The 18441-nt window shown below is 37.9% G+C and overlaps 1 protein-coding gene across 7 annotated transcripts in view; it reads left to right on the top strand.

The window, feature by feature from the left end:
- The window catches only part of RIC8B (RIC8 guanine nucleotide exchange factor B), a 103107-nt gene that overhangs the window by 27005 nt on the left and 57661 nt on the right, over window positions 1–18441 (top strand). For all 7 annotated transcript variants that reach the window (XR_012380626.1, XR_003210289.2, XR_012380627.1 and 4 more), the window contains exon 3: window positions 8516–9124. Coding sequence is in view for 3 of the 7 variants with exons in the window: in XM_025882524.2 (XP_025738309.1) it covers window positions 8516–9124 (609 nt within the window). In the remaining 4 variants the exon portion in view is untranslated. The remainder of the gene's footprint in view (window positions 1–8515; window positions 9125–18441) is intronic.

Raw genomic sequence — 18441 nt, 5'->3', positions numbered from 1 at the left:
ATTTGCCTTGAAGATACAAGGCAAAGTATTGGGAAGGTCAGGGTTTAAGAAGACATTCTAAGTACAGGAAATAACATGAGAAAAGGCGCATATGTTCAAATAGGTAGTAGAGAGTAGGTTTCTTAGCCCAGATCAAGGATATTGTGACAATAAGTAGTTGAGTATGAGTTTTAGAAAGGTGGACTTATGGGGGACTTATGATTTGACCCCCTTCTAGCTAATGAGTTTAGGTGTATTTTATTTGAGGTGTCCACTGTGGGACAATTACAGAGAAATGTCTATCAAGAAATATCATTTTCTCTTTGCTGCCAGCTTTAGGAAATGAGTCCCCTATCTCCTGAATGACTGATACCTCCATCAACCAAGTTGTCCAGGTTAGAAATCTGAGAGGCTCCTTGTCTCTTTCTTCACCCTTGACATCCAGTCATTCCTCCAATCATTCATTCAGTTCTACTTCCTTAAAATCTCTTTGATTTCATTTTTTTTTAAGCTCTACGCCCAGTGTGCAGCTTGAACTCAGGACCCGAAGACCAAGAGTCACATGCTCTACAAATTGAGCCAGCCAGGCACCCCTTAAAAATCTCTTAGCTTTCTATTTCTCTGCCTTAGTTCACACTACCATCATTTTTCATCTTATTAACCATTTCTGGTTCTCTTCCCTTTCTTGTGCATTCTCCATATTACCATCAGAATAATTCCAAAGCACAAATCTAATGTCATCCCCTTGCTTAATATCTTGCAATAAGTTCCCCCATTTCCCTCTGGATTAATTCCAACTCTTCATTCTCTTCATCATACAGACATGGATTAGTATATCTTCTCTTTAAAAAAAAGAAAGAAAGAAAGGGGCACCTGGGTGGCTTACTCGGTTAAGTGGCTACCTTCGGCTCAGGTCATGATCCCAGGGTCCTGGGATCGAGCCCCGTATCAGGCTCCCTGCTCGGCAGACAGCCTGCTTCTCCCTCTCCCTTGCCTGCTGCTCTGCCCACTTGTGCTCTCTATCTCTCTTGTCAAGTAAATAAATAAAATCTTTAAAGAAAGAAAGAAAAAAGTGACCTCTCCTGAGCTTATAGTCCCTCTTATTACCATCCTATTTATCTGTTTCCTTATAGTCATATGTATTGAAAGGTATGTACTTCTCTCTGCACTTTCTCATCTCCCAAATACTACTTAGAAACTGCTTTTATCAAGGTCATTGGTGACCTAGCATTGCCACATTCTTATGCTGCTTGATCTTTCATCAGCATTTGAAGCAGTTGACTACTCCCTCTATAAAATACTTCCCTGTCTTGTCTTCCAGAACACCACACTCCTAAATTTCCTCTTGCTTCTAGCTACAACTCCTAATCTCTTTCATCAGGTTCTCCTCCTTCCAGCCTCTAAGTGTTGGCATTTTTCAGGACTCTTAGTCCCTCTATTTTCCATATATTTTATTCTAGGCAATCTATTCCTATAGCTCCAAACACCTTTACTCATAGAGAAGACATAGCCCTGGTGGCTGCTTAAGGCACAACTAGGCCAACTTGGTCTAACTCTTGGTATTAGATATACAGGGTAGTTGCTTAGTCATTGAGGTGAAATATAACTTCCATTACTTATGGAATGATGGTACAAGAGGTTCTGTATGAGGTATTGATGAGACATGTTTCAGATGTGTGTTTTATTTAAGTTTAAAACTAAGCTGTTGCAACAAAGGGACCCCAAGATAGAAGTGATTTAAGGAATACTGATGTTTTATTACCTTTCCAAGTAATAGTTCTGAGGTGATCGATCAGTTCTGGTTAGGTAGGTGGTGACGGTGCTCCATAAATTTATTCAGTTGCCCTATTTCCTTCTAAGTTGTCAAGTTATGCTTCACCATCTGGGCATTGTCCTAGCGTGAACTGGGCTACCACTTCCAGGTTCTGGGCTACAGAATGGAACAAGAAAATGGAGAAGGTATGCCCACTGTCTTAGAGTCCCAAACCCGAAAATGGCATGCAACATATCCACATACATTCCATTGGCAAGAGCTCAGTCATATGGCCATGAAGAGCAGCTGAGGAATGTGGTATAGCTAGGTAGTCATGGGCCTTGCCACAGTTCTCTTACTATATAAGAAGGGAAGAATGGATTTTGGTGGACAACCATCAGCTGTCAACACAATGCCCAGCAATGAAACTAAATCTTAGAAAAGCATGTTTGAGACATATTATTCCCTCATTACTCTGGGATCTGATTTAGTTTTACTATTTTGGTTATAGAGTTGAAGAAAACTTATACAGTATAGAATGCATTCTCTACAATAGTGCTTCTTAAATTACTTGTGGTGAAGGACCAAGATCACACTGGAGTCAGATGATCTAGATTAAGGCCTGGCTTTCCACTTCTTAGTTAAGTGTCCTCAGGCAATAATTTAGTAAGTATTTAGTGAGCATTTCTTAGATAGAAGGATAGATATGAGAAGTTTTTTTGTAAACTGTACACCACATAAGCAAACAATATCACTATAATTATTAAAATTATGAAACCACCCCTTCTGATGCTAATAAGTCTACTCCTCTTTCTGAATTCTGCTGTATATAATTTTAGAGACTTATGAGAACAGAAGTCATTTAATAGTGCATCAATTTAAATTTTTTTTTAAGATTTCATTTATTTGAGAGAGAGCACAGAGGGAGAGGGAGAAGCAGACTCCCCACTGAGCAGGGAGTCTGACATGGGGTTCAGTCCCAGGACCCTGGAATCGTAGCCAAAGGTAGATGCTTAGTGGACTGAGCCACCCAGGCACCCTAAAATTATTTTTATAAGTATTCTAGCAATGTGGAAAAATGCTGATAATTAAATTAAAAATTAAAAAGTCAAAACAGAATGACATACACATGATGATTGTAACTGTGTTAAAGCAATATGCATATGTTACTGATGATCAGTAGATTGACTAAAAATAAATCCTTCTGTCTACTGCATATAAAATATACTAGCTAGTGTAATTATGAATGTTTTTCTCCTTTCTTTAATATTTGGTGCATTTTACATTTTAAAGAACATATATATAGGGGCACCTGGGTGGCTCAGTCAGTTGAGCATCTGACTCTTGGTTTCAGCTCAGGTCATGACCTCAGGGTCATGGGATCAAGCCCTGAGTGGGCTCTGCACTCAGCAGGGAGTCTGCTTGAGATTCTCTCCCTCTGCCTCTCCCTCCTCACACACGTGGGTGTACATGTACACTCTCTCTCTAAAATTAATAAATCTTTAAAAAAATAACACACACACATATATATGTACGTATTTGTGTGTGTATATGTGTGTGTGTGTGTGTGTATATGTGTGTTTGTATATAAGTAATTGAAACTCTTCAGAAAAAAACAACTTTATATGAAGACCAATGTAAGTTCTGCTGCTCATATAGAAAGACTATTTTATCCAATGGGGAAAACCATCTTACTAGTCCAATCACAAAATAGCATTTACTACTGTTTCCTTCTTAGAATTGTCAGGACAACATCAATAGATCTTTACTGATCCTTTAGATTTGAAGAACTTAATCTAGTTCATTTATATTTTAGGTGCTAACTTCTGTGCTAGTTGCTCTGCTGAGGGCTAAAAGGATTATGAAGAAGTAAAACATAATAATCACCATTTATAGAGTACTTATTACATCCGAGTCTATTTCACAATAGCCTTATGCGATATAGGTGATATTATTCTGTTTACAAATGGGAAAGTGAGGCTCAAAGAAGTTAAATAGCATGTCTGAATTACACAGTAACAAAACCTGGTGTTAAACCTAGCTCTTTCTGACTCAAAAGCCACTACAGTATATATTTTGTTGTGTCTTAAAAAAAAAAGAACTTTCTGTCATTAGAGAGCTTTTAGTAGTAACAGGAAGAATGTGCTGAGCACCAAATGATTGCTACAAATTGTGGTTTGGGTATTCCTTGGAGAGGAATAATGTTGGGGGCTGAAGCTGTTATAAAAAATTTATATCAAAAGTGAATTTTAAGGTTAGCTTTGGAGAATGGTTAAAACTTGAATAGTCAAAGAGGAAGAGGAACTGATGCAGGTAGAGGGGAGGCAGTAAGAAAGCAAAAGAGCTCAGTGTGAGGTAATTTGGAAAGGGATATAGCTACAGAGGAGGGTTTGATAGGGGCATGGTATGAAAGAGAAATCTGAAAAAGCAGGTTGGAAGATCTTAAATGCTAAACTGTGGACTTTGAGATGTTATCTTATAATAATATGAAAAACCTGTACTGAACGCTTGCCACATGCCAGGCACTATTCTAAGGGCTATACATGTGGACGTCATTTAACTCTTAGAGTAAATGAGGCCCAGGGAGGCCAAGTTTGCCACAGTCTCACTGTCAGAAGATGGTAGAAGAGCCAAGGTTTGAATACAAAAAATTTAAATCCAGAACCTATGCCCTTAATCACAACACTGCTCTGGTTCTAGAGTCCATGGTGAGTTGAACAAGCTTCAAGCCCAGGACCACTGACCTTAAACAAGTAATATACCTCACCCCTGGAGTAGTTTTTAATATTTAAGATAAGAAAAGTAATGTGACCAGACAGTGACACCCCATTCCTATCCCTGCCACCCTTATACATCTTCAGGACAGTCAAGGAGAAGTTAAGGTATTTGTGCTAATGGCTTTCAACTCTGCCTACTTTTCTATGCTTATCTGGTCCATTGCTCTCGGTTAACCCCTACCCTCTAACATCCAAGTTATGTCAGTCCATTGTTAACCATAGTTCAGTGGTTCTCGACTGTTGCTCCTGAATCATCAGCAGCAATTAGGAACTTGTTAAATGTCCCAGTTCTGGAGCCTCACTCGAGACCTACTGAATCAGAAATTCTGGGGGTGAAGTGCAACAATGTGTTTTAACAATCCCTTTAGCGGATTATGATGCATGATGAAGTTTGAGAACCACTGCTATTATAGACTCATGGGTTTCAGTTCAGGAGCAAACTAACCTTTTTTGGCACTAGTAGTATTAACATTGGGGAACCATTTGGGATCTTACTCTTGAATTTATGCTGTTGGATTTGCAGTCTAACTTTATAGAAATAGCCATGGCTTGCTAAGCTAGTGAGCATTTTAAAAGGGCTTTTCCTCAGACTCTTTGATTCTTAGTAATTATACTTTGTAAGCATACCTAGACTTCGCTTTATGACTTTAGTTCATTACAGAGAACCAGACCACTAAGTGAAAGTTATTAAATCAGAAAATATTTCCATTAATTTTGATGGAAAAAATTGGGTTCCATGATAACTTTAGGTACCAGAATAATTTTCAGATTAAAATATATATCAGTTGGGGTGCCTGGGTGGCTTGGTTGGTTAGCGTCTGCCTTCGGCTCAGGTCATGATCCCAGGGTCCTGGGATCGAGCCCCACATCAGGCTCCCTGCTAGGTAGGGAGCCTGCCTCTCCCTCTCCTCCCCACTCATGCTCTCTGTCACTATTTCTGTCTCTCTCTCTCTCTCAAATAAATAAATAAAATCTTTAAAAAAAAAAAAAATATATATATATATATATGTCAGTTGAACAATGAAAACAAGTTTGTATAAATATTTTGAAAGTAAATAAAAACAGTCTGTGCCTAACATATAATGTAATGACAGTTTGTTGTACCTGCAAAAAGAGGAAGAGAAGACTTGATAGTAAGTGGTGCCTAGTGGAGGAAGAACACAAAGGAGTCATTCTTTGGAAGATGCTGGAGAGTCAGGTGGTAGGTTTTAAGGTTGGGAATTTGTGGTTATCTTGCACTTAAAAATAGTTCTAGCACACCTGAGCCAGTTACAGGGATACAGATGAAACAGCCTCTGTTCTCAGGGAGCCTGGAAAAGGAGTAAGATGCCCCAACAACTTACTCTACACAAAAGCAAAAACTTAGTTCTTGTTGGAAGCACAAATAGCAAAAGAGGGAGTGACTGGGGAAGCATATAGACCCCTTATCTTCAAACTAAACCTGAGAAAAAGAGGGCTCCTGACAGGTGGACATGGTGGCAGGACATGCCATGAAAGGAGCAGCAGGGGAGAGGCTCAGGACATATGGTCAGAGGCCTGGGAGTCCATTTGAAGCACTTGAAAAAGGAGAGCCGTGTGTGACAGAGATAGCAGTAGAAAAGGGAGCAGTGGGCTCATTTTGGCTGCGTACTGCAGGCAAGGAGGAACTGTGGAAAGTGTTTGAAGAGAGGCAAGCATGTTTTAGGAAGAGTAAAATCAATTGAAAAAAAAAAATAGTTACAGCCCAGAAAAACACTGTTAGAGCAAAAATAAAGGTGAAATACAAGAGTACCTTTGAAACACAGAAGTAGAGCATGCACTCAGCAGATGGAGAAAGTGTAAAGAATGCTCCTTCAGTGTTCTCGCCTGGTGTACATACGCAAAACAAAATTTTTCTAATTCATCCAAATGTACATGATTTATTAATTTGCTCTTTATACTATTCTCTGATTTAAAATGATTATATTGAGTAAGGCAATGAGTGTGTCTATTAAGTATCACTTTTGTATTTTAGGTATGTCTTTGATTTTTTTTTTTTTGAGTTGTAATTGAAAAAAAGGGAGGAAAGAGTCATTATCCAAAAAGTGGTTTAATTTTAAATATATGTTAAAATTATAGCAAAAAGCTACCTAACGATCATTATGTGAGGCAGATCTATAAAAAGAAATGGCATGTTTAAGAACAATTATGATTAAAAACTGTGCTTTAAAACTAGAACTCTTGTCTTTGGTTGGAAGTATAGATGAGGTAGTTTTTAACTATAAATTGTATGGGCTCTCTAATCTCTTTCATGTAGCCTTCTTATGTCTGAGAGTTTCAATCCGTTTGATTTATAGCCTTGCCTATTCCTATTTGTATTCATGCTTTGCTCTTTTTCTTTCTTGAGTCTGAAGGTGGAGCAAGAAAGGACCCATAGTGTCTGTATTTTATATTTTATTATTTTTGTTTTATTGTTGCTGTTCTCTTTGGTTTAAAAACGAAGGGGGTAAAGGTGTCTTTTTAATTCAATATGTAGCACTCCAAATTCACATATATGATATTTTATAATACCTTATTTATTTCTTAATGTTTCTTTGTTTCTTAAACAGCAATGTAGATGATTTCTCTCCTGAGTAAAGTTATGTGGGAGCAAAGGTTATCTGACTCCACCCCCAGGAATATGCTACATGGGAAGTAGTATATAGAATGTGGTTTTGTTTTTGTTTTTCTTGGATGTGAAAGATCAGACATTGGAGAAAAATTTCCCCGTTTTTTTATATTTCTATAATGGGCACATTATACTCACCCCACCCCCCAAACTTGTGTTCATTTTTCTAAAAATGTTTTAACAATGATAATAAGACATTGAATGAAAGTCCCTTCTAGTTATCAGAGATGGTAGGGATAGAGTTGACATTGTTATAAAATTTTTTCAGCTTGTCAAGGTAATTTCCTTCCCCCCTTCATCTAGAGAACATAGTATAGCTGACCCTTAAACAATGTGGAAGTTAGGGGTGCTAGTCCCCAGCACAAAGAATCTGCGTGTAGTTTTTGACTCCCCCAAAACTTAACTACTCAGAGCCTACTGTTGACCAGAAGCCTTACCAATAACATAGTTAACACGTATTTTATATGTTCTGTATTATTGTAGTCATAGTTTTACAATAAAGTAAGCTAGAGAAAAGTGTTATTAAAAACATCACAAGGAAGACAAAATACATTCACAGTACTATACTGTATTTATCAAAAAAAATCCATGTGTAAGTGAACCCGTGCCGTTCAAACCCCTGTTGTTCAAGGGTCAACTGTATTTAAAGTAGGCACTTCATAGCTGTACAACTAGGATGTACTGAGAAGGTACATACAGCCTCGGATTCTTGCCAAGATCATAATGCTTGACCCACAGATAGCTTCTTTTAAGAGTTAAGGTCTGATGATAGGTAAATACAAACTTTGTAAAATCTGATGTTAGTCCTAGTTGTTGCTGTTGCTTTTATAAAATGTAACAGGTACAGAAATGGTCAGCAATAGAATAGTTTATAGCAGCTTGCTTCACATATAAGGTAGGAGCTTGAGAGATCCAGACCTGCAGTTTATGGACAAGAAAGCTGGACATTGAATACTGAAAGAATGATCAGTGGTTCTTAAATTTAGCAATGATAGGAATAATATTTCAAAAAATGCAAGACAGGTATGTACACTTTGGGTCCATCAGCTGTGATTCAGACTAATTGCCTTTATCCTGATACTATATGTAGTCTGATATTAAAAATCTGTTTAGAACAAAGCTATGTAAGACCTGACTGATTCACTCTGGCCCAGTACAGCCTCTCTGGTCTTTAATTTCTATATCTGTAAGTGAAAGAAGTGCAGCAAATATAAGGTCTCTTTCAGTTCTAATATTCTGTGGCTTAAAAAAAGAAAAAAAAAAGTAAAAATCTTTTCTAGCCAGAATCTGACTGCTGTTACATACATTGGTAGAAAAGTATTCTGTTTTAAATCATTTAAGCCAAGTAATGATTTTTGCATACTCGTTCTTGTTTTTCAGAAACTCTGTGAAGGCATATTTAAAGTTCTTGTAAAGGACATCCCAACAACATGTCAAGTGTCCTGCCTGGAAGTTCTCCGCATTCTCTCCAGAGACAAAAAGGTTTTAGTTCCTGTAACAACCAAGGAAAATATGCAGATACTGCTGCGATTAGCCAAGCTAAATGAGTCGGATGATTCTTTGGAGAAGGTGTCAGAGTTCCCAGTTATTGTGGAGTCATTAAAATGTCTGTGTAACATAGTGTTCAACAGTCAGATGGCGCAGCAGCTCAGCCTGGAACTTAACCTTGCTGCAAAGCTCTGTAACCTCCTGAGAAAGTGCAAGGACCGAAAGTTTATCAGTGACATTAAGTGCTTTGACTTGCGCTTGCTCTTCCTCCTGTCACTTTTGCACACTGACATCAGGTCACAATTGCGCTATGAGCTCCAGGGACTACCGCTGCTAACCCAGATCTTGGAAAGTGCCTTTAGCATCAAGTGGACCGATGAATATGAATCGGCCATAGACCATAATGGACCTCCTCTCTCACCTCAGGAGACAGACTGTGCCATTGAGGCCCTCAAAGCTCTCTTCAATGTGACAGTAGACAGTTGGAAGGTGCATAAAGAGGTAAGGTTGAGAAGGATATTCTTATCTACCTATAATTTAATTGGTCTGGGGCATCCCTAGAGCTGCCTGCAAGGGAGGAATGCTTGCTTTCCATTTGTGTAACACCAGAAAAATAGGATGAAGTTGGACTGTTTCATTATTTTTGTTTTCTATAGATTTTAAAATTTTTAATTCCAATTAGTTAACTATGGATTATTATTTTGTAAGGTGCCAAATATAGCTCCTTTTCCCAGTTGTACTATCACCTGCCTTTTTTTTTAAGTGCTGCTTTCAGGAACAAGGTTTAAATGATAAGATTTGAAGGGAAATAAAACAATATTGGTCATAAAGTTATAGGCATTTACAATGACTGTCATATTAAAGAAAAGATAAGATAAATCAGGCCAGTTAAAATTGATCAGAATTGATATCTGCTCAGAAGAGCAAAAGATGCTGTGTGTATCCCCAATCATCCCTAGAGTGTTATAGTATTAGATAACTATCAGAAATATAGGACTGCAACTGGATATCCATGCTTGTATATAGTCCTAGAAAATAAATACAATTATACCACAGTGTGGGAAAGGTTTTTTTCTGGACTAAGATCCTTTTCTGTGGCTTAGACCTTACAGCAGCCCAAAGTGAGGCATATTTGATAGTTTATATCTAAGTACCCACAAGAACAATATGCTAAACAAGAAACTTAGTTTAAGTAAGGCAACAGTTGTAAGCAAAGTGGACATAAACTTTTTTCCTCCTTTCTAGAATCTTAACATTTCACATTTGTGCTTTCTTTAACCTTAAAGGATGAGTGAAATTGAGCCCCTGCCTTTAAAAAGAGAAACAAAGAAAGAAACAAAGTATTTTGGTGCCAGGGTAAATTATCTTTTCTGACAGCTGACTTGAGGACTTAGGCTAACATTTTGCTGTGTCCATTTGAAGCAGTGCTTACCATGAACACAGATCTGTTTTAGCCAGCAGCCTACTTTGAGAGGATTATCTCAGTGCAGTGCTATAGTGGGAGTATGCAGGTATCTGAGTTTTAAAGTGCAAATAGGTCTATATTTTGAAACCAAATATTTGAAGATCAGTCCTAACAGCTGTTTTAGATGACTGTAGTATGGTCAGTTTTTCCTGAGACTTGGCAGGAAAAGATGTGGAAAGCCCACATGCTCCATTTATGCTTTGAAACCAAATATTTGGAAGTATTTAAAATATTATGTCTCTATGCTTATTTGGTACCTTCTATGGTTATTTTTCTTACACTGTTTGTTTTGGTGTTTTTAAGTTCTCCATTTAGTTGCAAGAGCTCTTCTGAGACTGTTGGTTTGCCATTGTTGGAGCCCGTTATTTAAATTGTGCCCAAAATAGTGGTTCACACTGTTCAGATTCCTGACCAAAAAGGTTTATTATAATTCAATGGCTGCACATCAGTATATATGTGGAATGACATGTAATATATATCAGTAAATTGAGACTAGCCTTCGTTAGTGTAATAGTAGGGCTGGAAGAAGCCTTAGAAGATGTTGAAGCAGCAATTACTCATTCTGGATTATAGAAAGTTTATTCTCCAAAAGATACATGAGGAAGGATCAGTTAGTCCTGAAGCAGGCATCTCTCCAGACCTAGGGCTTCTTGTAAGTTGTGGATCAGTAGATAAAGCCATTATAAAATGTGCCCAGCGACTGTGACTCTGGGCTATTACTGAAGTTATCAGAAATTTAAACAGTATTGAAAACAGGATCTTGCCAACCCATTTAGGCAAGAGTGTGGGAAAGGTTTTGTTGTTTTTTTTGTTGTTGTTGTTTTGGTTTTTTTTTTTAAACCAATTGAGTCTCCGTGAGTCTCCGTGAGTCTCCAGATTCAAATTAGCAAACATTTGGTCGCTCATTCAGTCAGTCAATAAATATTTATAGCCAATTGCTAGGTATTATGCCGGCATTGTGTAATATGTTGGCAAATAATAGGCATAGTCTCTGCCTTCAGTTTCGTTGGTGAGACAGGTAATAAATAAGTAAACAAATATATAATTCAAATTGTGTTAAGTGCTAGGAGAGAAACAGTGCAATGATTGAGAATACTTAGCATAGTCAGGGAAGGTGTCTCCAAGATAGGATGACTGAAAATGATGGAACTCTTTGACAGTTGGGGAGATGAACATTTCTCAGAGACTGAACAGCATGTGAAAAGGCCCAGAAATCAGAGCATAGGGAGGTACCCACAATTTGGCATAAGGAAAATCTGTAATAAGGATGCAGAGAAACTTGCCAATAAGAGCCCATTTACTTGGATTTTAATAATGCCTCGATTGTCAGATGAATGGCATCTTTCTCCAATTAAGCAAGCACCTGAAGAATTGTTAATACTTTAAAATACCAACTGAAATAAAGGGATATTGAAAACTTATTGTACAGAAGAATCCAACTTTAAAATTTAACTTTAAAAATAACATTTTTTTTCCTTATAATGAAATTATATGCTCATCATAGATCTAAGGGAAGAAAGCAAAGAAGCAATAAAAAAGTGCACATCACCTATAAACCCACCACTCAAAGATAAGCACTGTTTGCATTTGATGTATATCTTTCTAACCATTTTTCATTGTATAATATATGAATATAAACATATGTATAATTTCTTTTTACAAAAATGCAGTCATTTTATAATCTTGATCTTTTTTTCCCACAGTAAATGTTCTTGAAAGTAGTGGTTTTCAAAATGTTCCTTGAAGCCATAAAGTTCTTAGGAGTAGGATGAGTTCCAGGTTCCCCATCCTCACTTTCGAAAGAGCATCTTTGATTGTTGCAGTTGCTGTTGTTTTTTTCTCTTTATATTAGATTGTAACTAGATATCAATTGGGGATAAAAAGAGTTCTGCAACCAAAAAATAATTTAACAGCCAATTTATTCTCCTCTTTGTCAAAGGTTGATAAATCCTTATGAAGAAATACTCTTCATAAGTCATTTTATACTTAATAAGTATTTTTATACTTGAATAGTCCCTCATAAGGATCTGTCAACCTTTAACAAATTCCTTATGTGTAGGCGTTTAGATTGTTTGCAGTTGTTTGCTATTTTACATGGTAATACAGTGAATTTTCTTTTTGTAGAATTTTGTAGATAAATTCCTGAAATTGTTGGGCCAAAGGGTTTTTTAAAACTCTAAAGGTTTTTGATATGTATTGCCAAATTGCCCTTCAGAAGAAGAGTGCTAGTTTATACCTTTCCAGACCCTGCGCATTTCACCTTTATCTATTACACAGCTCAACTGTTACAGAAAATACAGATGTTTGGTTTTGGTTTTAACTGTTCTAGTAGGTATTTTTATCATTGTTCATTAACAGTTCATCAGAAACAAAATTAATGACTAGGTTTTTCCTGAGGCTTAGCAGATTAGTGCCGTTTGTCCATTTTAGGTTCATGCCTCAGTGTTAAATTCCTGCCTGCCTGCCTGCTGATACCATCAGCAGATTAATTTGGAGATTCCTTTCCATTCAGTAGGAAATGTAGCTGGCTCTATTTCCACATGGTATCCTTCTGTCTCCCTCACTTCCTCCTTCCCTCCCTGTCTCATTCTCTCCCTTTCCTATAAAGGTAGTTTAATGTTTAAGACAGAGGATCCTTTAGCAGGACCTGAAGTCAGTTCTAGAAAAATTAACTGAAATGGCCTTGTCTTCCTCCTGCTTTACCTAGCTAAATCTCTTTGTTGATGGAGGAAAGCATGTTATTGTAGAGATCCCTTACTTAGCACACATACCCTTCTGCAGTGCTTCCCAGGTTATCAGTGCAATGTAACGAGAAGACACAAGGACCAACAGACATGGTAGAGCCAGACAACCAAGTGCAAACAGAGAAGTAAATCCAAGTATCTGAGTAGTCAAAGGTGCATTTGAGTCAGATAAAACAGTGAATGTCCATAGGAGTTAATTGGGAATGTCACATTGTAACAGAAGAGGTTAGTGCCATGATTATTTTAGAGACTTTAAAGGAAACGTGGGAAAAGGACATGATACTAATTAAATAAAAATAAAACATCAAGCTGTGCCATGTTTTTTTGCTGAATCGTCTTTTCAGTAAACATTGAGTGCCCAGTATGTGCCAAGTTCTACATTAGGCATACAAGGTACAAGATGATGAAAGCATCACTGCCCACAAAGAACTAACAGTCTGATAGGAAGATCAGACATATGAACACAGATGGATACAAAACTGTTTCTTACATTGCTGTTCTTCTCTATATTTTCTACATGTTTAAAAATAAGAAAGAGTCACCTCAGTAATGCATAGATGCTTCAAATATCATATGTTCTAGATCTTTGGGGTATGTCTGATCTTACTGGCATATTCTTTTTGCTAAGCAGCATAACCCAGAATGGAGTAAACATTCAATAAATATTTGTTTAATGAAAAATACAGTGTGATATACAGAAATATATAGGAGAAAAAGTCCAAAGTTAGCAGGGAAGAAGGAAAAGTTTATGATACCTTTTATTTTTTTTTAATTTTTTATTGTTATGTTAATCACCATACATTATATCATTAGTTTTTGATGTAGTGTTCCATGATTCATTGTTTGTGCATAACACCCAGTGCTCCACGCAGAATGTTCCCTTTTTAATACCCATCACCAGGCTAACCCATCCCCCCACCCTCCTCCCCTTTAGAACCCTCAGTTTGTTTTTCAGAGTCCATCGTCTCTCATGGTTTGTCTCCCCCTCTGACTTACTCCCCTTCATTCTTCCCCTCCTGCTATCTTCTTCTTTTTCTTTTTTCTTAACATATGTTGCATTATTTGTTTCAGATATACAGATCTATGATTCAACAGTCTTGCACAATTCACAGCGCTCACATAGCACATACCCTCCCCAATGTCTATCACCCAGCCATCCCATCCCTCCCACCCCCCACCACTCCAGCAACCCTCAGTTTGTTTCCTGAGATTAAGAATTCCTCATATCAGTGAGGTCATATGATACATGTCTTTCTCTGATTGACTTATTTCACTCAGCATAACACCCTCCAGTTCTATCCACGTCGTTGCAAATGGCAAAATCTCATTCCTTTTGATGGCTGCATAATATTCCATTGTGTATATATACCACATCTTCTTTATCCATTCATCTGTCGATGGACATCTTGGCTCTTTCCACAGTTTGGCTATTGTGGACATTGCTGCTATAAACATTGGGGTGCACGTACCCCTTCGGATCCCTACATTTGTATCTTTGTGGTAAATACCCAGTAGTGCAATTGCGGGATTGTATGGTAGCTCTATTTTCAACTGTCTGAGGAACCTCCATACTGTTTTCCAGAGGGGTTGCACCAGCTTGCATTCCCACCAACAGTGTAGGAGGGTTCCATTTTCTCCGCATCGCCGCCAACATCTGTTGTTTCCTGACTTGTTAATTTTAGCCATTCTGACTGGTGTGAGGTGGTATCTCATTGAGGTTTTGATTTGATTTCCCTGATGCCGAGCGATGTGGAGCACTTTTTCATTTGTCTGTTGGCCGTTTGGATGTCTTCTTTGGAAAAATGTCTGTTCATGTCTTCTGCCCATTTCTTGATTGGATCATTTGTTCTTTGGGTGTTGAGTTTGATAAGTTCTTTATAGATTTTGGATACTAGCCCTTTATCTGATGTGTCATTTGCAAATATTTTCTCCCATTCTGTCGGTTGTCTTTTGGTTTTGTGATCTGTTTCTTTTGCTGTGCAAAAGCTTTTTATCTTGATGAAATCCCAATAGTTCGTTTTTGCCCTTGCTACCCTTGCCTTTGGTGATGTTTCTAGGAAGAAGTTGCTGCGGCTGAGGTCAAAGAGGTTGCTGCCTGTGTTCTCCTTTAGGATTTGGATGGACTCCTGTCTCACGTTTAGGTCTTTCAACCATTTGGAGTCTATTTTTGTGTGCGGTGTAAGGAAATGGTCCAGTGTCGTTCTTCTGCATGTGGCTGTCCAATTTTCCCAACACCATTTGTTGAAGAGACTGTCTTTTTTCCATTGGACATTCTTTCCTGCTTTGTCGAAGATTAGTTGACCATAGAGTTGAGGGTCCATTTCTGGGCTCTCTATTCTGTTCCATTGATCAATGTGTCTGTTTTTGTACCAGTACCATACTGTCTTGATGATGACAGCTTTGTAATAGAGCTGGAAGTCCGGAATTGTGATGCCGCCAGCTTTGCTTTTCTTTTTCAACATTCCTCTGGCTATTCGGGCTCTCTTCTGGTTCCATATCAATTTTAGGATTATTTGTTCCATTTCTTTGAAAAAAGCGGATGGTATTTTGATGGGGATTGCATTGAATCTGTAGATTGCTCTAGGTAGCATTGACATCTTCACAATATTTGTTCTTCCAATCCATGAGCATGGAACGTTTTTCCATTTCTTTGTGTCTTCTTCAATTTCTTTCATGAGTATTTTATAGTTTTCTGAGTACAGATCCTTTGCCTCTTTGGTTAAATTTATTCCTAGGTATCTTACGGTTTTGGGTGCAGTTGTAAATGGGATCGACTCCTTGATTTGTCTCTCTTCTGTCTTGTTGTTGGTGTATAGGAATGCCACTGATTTCTGTGCATTGATTTTATAGCCTGCTACTTTACTGAATTCCTGTATGAGTTCTGGCAGTTTTGGGGTGGAGTCTTTTGGGTTTTCCACATACAGTATCATGTCATCTGCAAAGAGTGAGAGTTTGACTACTTCTTTGCCGATTTGGATGCCTTTGATTTCTTTTTGTTGTCTGATTGCTGTGGCTAGGACTTCTAATACAATGTTGAATAGCAGTGGTGATAGTGGACATCCCTGCCGCGTTCCTGACCTCTGATCAAAACTCTGAAGAGTTTTGATCAAGAAAGGATGCTGTACTTTGTCAAATGCTTTTTCTGCATCTATTGAGAGGATCATATGACTCTTGTTCTTTCTTTTGTTAATGTATTGTATCACGTTGATTGATTTGCGGATGTTGAACCAACCTTACAGCCCGGGGATAAATCCCACTTGGTCATGGTGAATAATCCTTTTAATGTACTGTTGGATCCTATTGGCTAGTATTTTGGTGAGAATTTTTGCATCCATGTTCATCAAGGATATTGGTCTGTAATTCTCCTTTTTGATGGGGTCTTTGTCTGGTTTGGGGATCAAGGTAATGGTGGCCTCATAAAACGAGTTTGGAAGATTTCCTTCCATTTCTATTTTTTGGAACAGTTTCAGGAGAATAGGTATTAATTCTTCTTTAAACGTTTGATAGAATTCCCCTGGGAAGCCATCTGGCCCTGGGCTTTTGATTGTTGGGAGATTTTTGATGACTGCTTCAATTTCCTTAGTGGTTATAGGTCTGTTCAGGATTTCTATTTCTTCCTGGTTCAATTTTGGTAGTTGATAACGTCTCTAGGAATGCACCCATTTCTTCCAGGTTATCTACTTTGCTGGCATAGAGTTGCTCATAATATGTTCTTATAATTGTTTGTCGTTCTTTGGTGTTGGTTGTGATCTGTCCTCTTTCATTCATGATTTTGTTGATTTGGGTCATTTCTCTTTTCTTTTTGATAAGGCTGGCCAGGGGTTTATCAATCTTGTTAATTCTTTCAAAGAACCAGCTCCTAGTTTCGTTGATCTGTTCTACTGTTCTTTTGGTTTCTAGTTCATTGATTTCTGCTCTGATCTTTATTATTTCTCTTCTCCTGCTGGGTTTAGGCTTTATTTGCTGTTCTCTCTCCAGCTCCTTTAGGTGTAGGGTTAGGTTGTGTATTTGAGACCTTTCTTGTTTCTTGAGAAAGGCTTGTATTGCTATATACTTTCTTCTTAGGACTGCCTTTGCTGTATCCCAAAGATTTTGAACAGTTGTGTTTTTGTTTTCATTGGTTTCCATGAATTTTTTTAATTCTTCTTTAATTTCCTGGTTGACCCATTCATTCTTTAGTAGGATGCTCTTTAGCCTCCATGTATTTGAGTTCTTTCCGCCTTTCCTCTTGTGATTGAGTTCTAGTTTCAAAGCATTGTGGTCTGAAAATATGCAGGGAATGATCCCAATCTTTTGGTACCGGTTGAGACCTGATTTGTGACCTAGGATGTGATCAATTCTGGAGAATGTTCCATGGGCACTAGAGAATAATGTGTATTCTGTTGCTTTGGGATGGAATGTTCTGAATATGTCTGTGAAGTCCATTTGGTCCAGTGTGTCATTTAAAGTCTTTATTTCCTTGTTGATCTTTTGCTTAGACGATCTGCCCATTTCAGTGAGGGGGTTGTTAAAGTCCCCCACTATTATTGTATTGTTGTCAATGTGTTTCTTTGCTTTTGTTATTAATTGCCTTATATAATTGGCTGCTCCCATGTTAGGGGCATAGATATTTACAATTGTTAGATCTTCTTGTTGGATAGACCCTTTAAGTAAGATATAGTGTCCTTCTTCATCTCTTATTACAGTCTTTGTTTTAAAATCTAATTTGTCTGATAAAAGAATTGCCACCCCAGCTTTCTTTTGGTGTCCATTAGCATGGTAAATGGTTTTCCACCCCCTCACTTTCAATCTGGGGGTGTCTTTGGGTCTAAAATGAGTCTCTTGTAGACAGCATATTGATGGGTCTTGTTTTTTAATCCAATCGGATAGCCTGTCTTTTGATTGGGTCATTTAGCCCATTTACATTCAGGGTAACTATTGAAAGGTATGAATTTAGTGCCATTGTATTGCCTGTAAGGTGACTGTGACTGTATATTGTCTGTGTTCCTTTCTGATCTATGCTGCTTTTAGGCTGTCTTTGCTTAGAGGACCCCTTTCAATATTTCTTGTAGGGCTGGTTTCGTGTTTGCAAATTCCTTTAGTTTTTGTTTGTCCTGGAAGCTTTTTACCTCTCCTTCAATTTTCAATGAGAGCCTAGCTGGATATAGTATTCTTGGCTGCATATTTTTCCCATTTAGTGCTCTGAAGATATCATGCCAGTCCTTTCTGGCCTGCCAGGTCTCTGTGGATAGGTCTGTTGCCAATCTAATGTTTCTACCATTGTAGGTTACATATCTCTTCTCCCGAGCTGCTTTCAGGATTTTCTCTTTGTCTCTGAGACTCGTAAGTTTTACTATTAGATGTCGGGGTGTGGACCTATTTTTATTGATTTTGAGAGGGGTTCTCTGTGCCTCCTGGATTTTGATGCCTGTTTCCTTCCCTACGTTAGGGAGTTCTCTGCTGTTATTTGCTCCAATATACCTTCTGCCCCTCTCTCTCTATCTTCGTCTTCTGGGATCCCAATTATTCTAATGTCATTTCGTCTTATCATATCGCCTATCTCTCGAATTCTGCCCTCGTGATCCTATAGTTGTTTCTCTCTCTTTTTCTCAGCCTCTTTATTTTCCATC

Source organism: Callorhinus ursinus, unplaced genomic scaffold (assembly GCF_003265705.2).
Source record: "Callorhinus ursinus isolate GAN/ISIS: 27379988/994484 unplaced genomic scaffold, GSC_fseal_2.0 scaffold14, whole genome shotgun sequence".
Classification (NCBI taxonomy): Eukaryota; Metazoa; Chordata; class Mammalia; order Carnivora; family Otariidae; genus Callorhinus; species Callorhinus ursinus.
The sequence above is the reverse complement of the archived record's forward strand: the minus strand, read 5'-3'. Positions and strand labels throughout refer to the sequence as shown.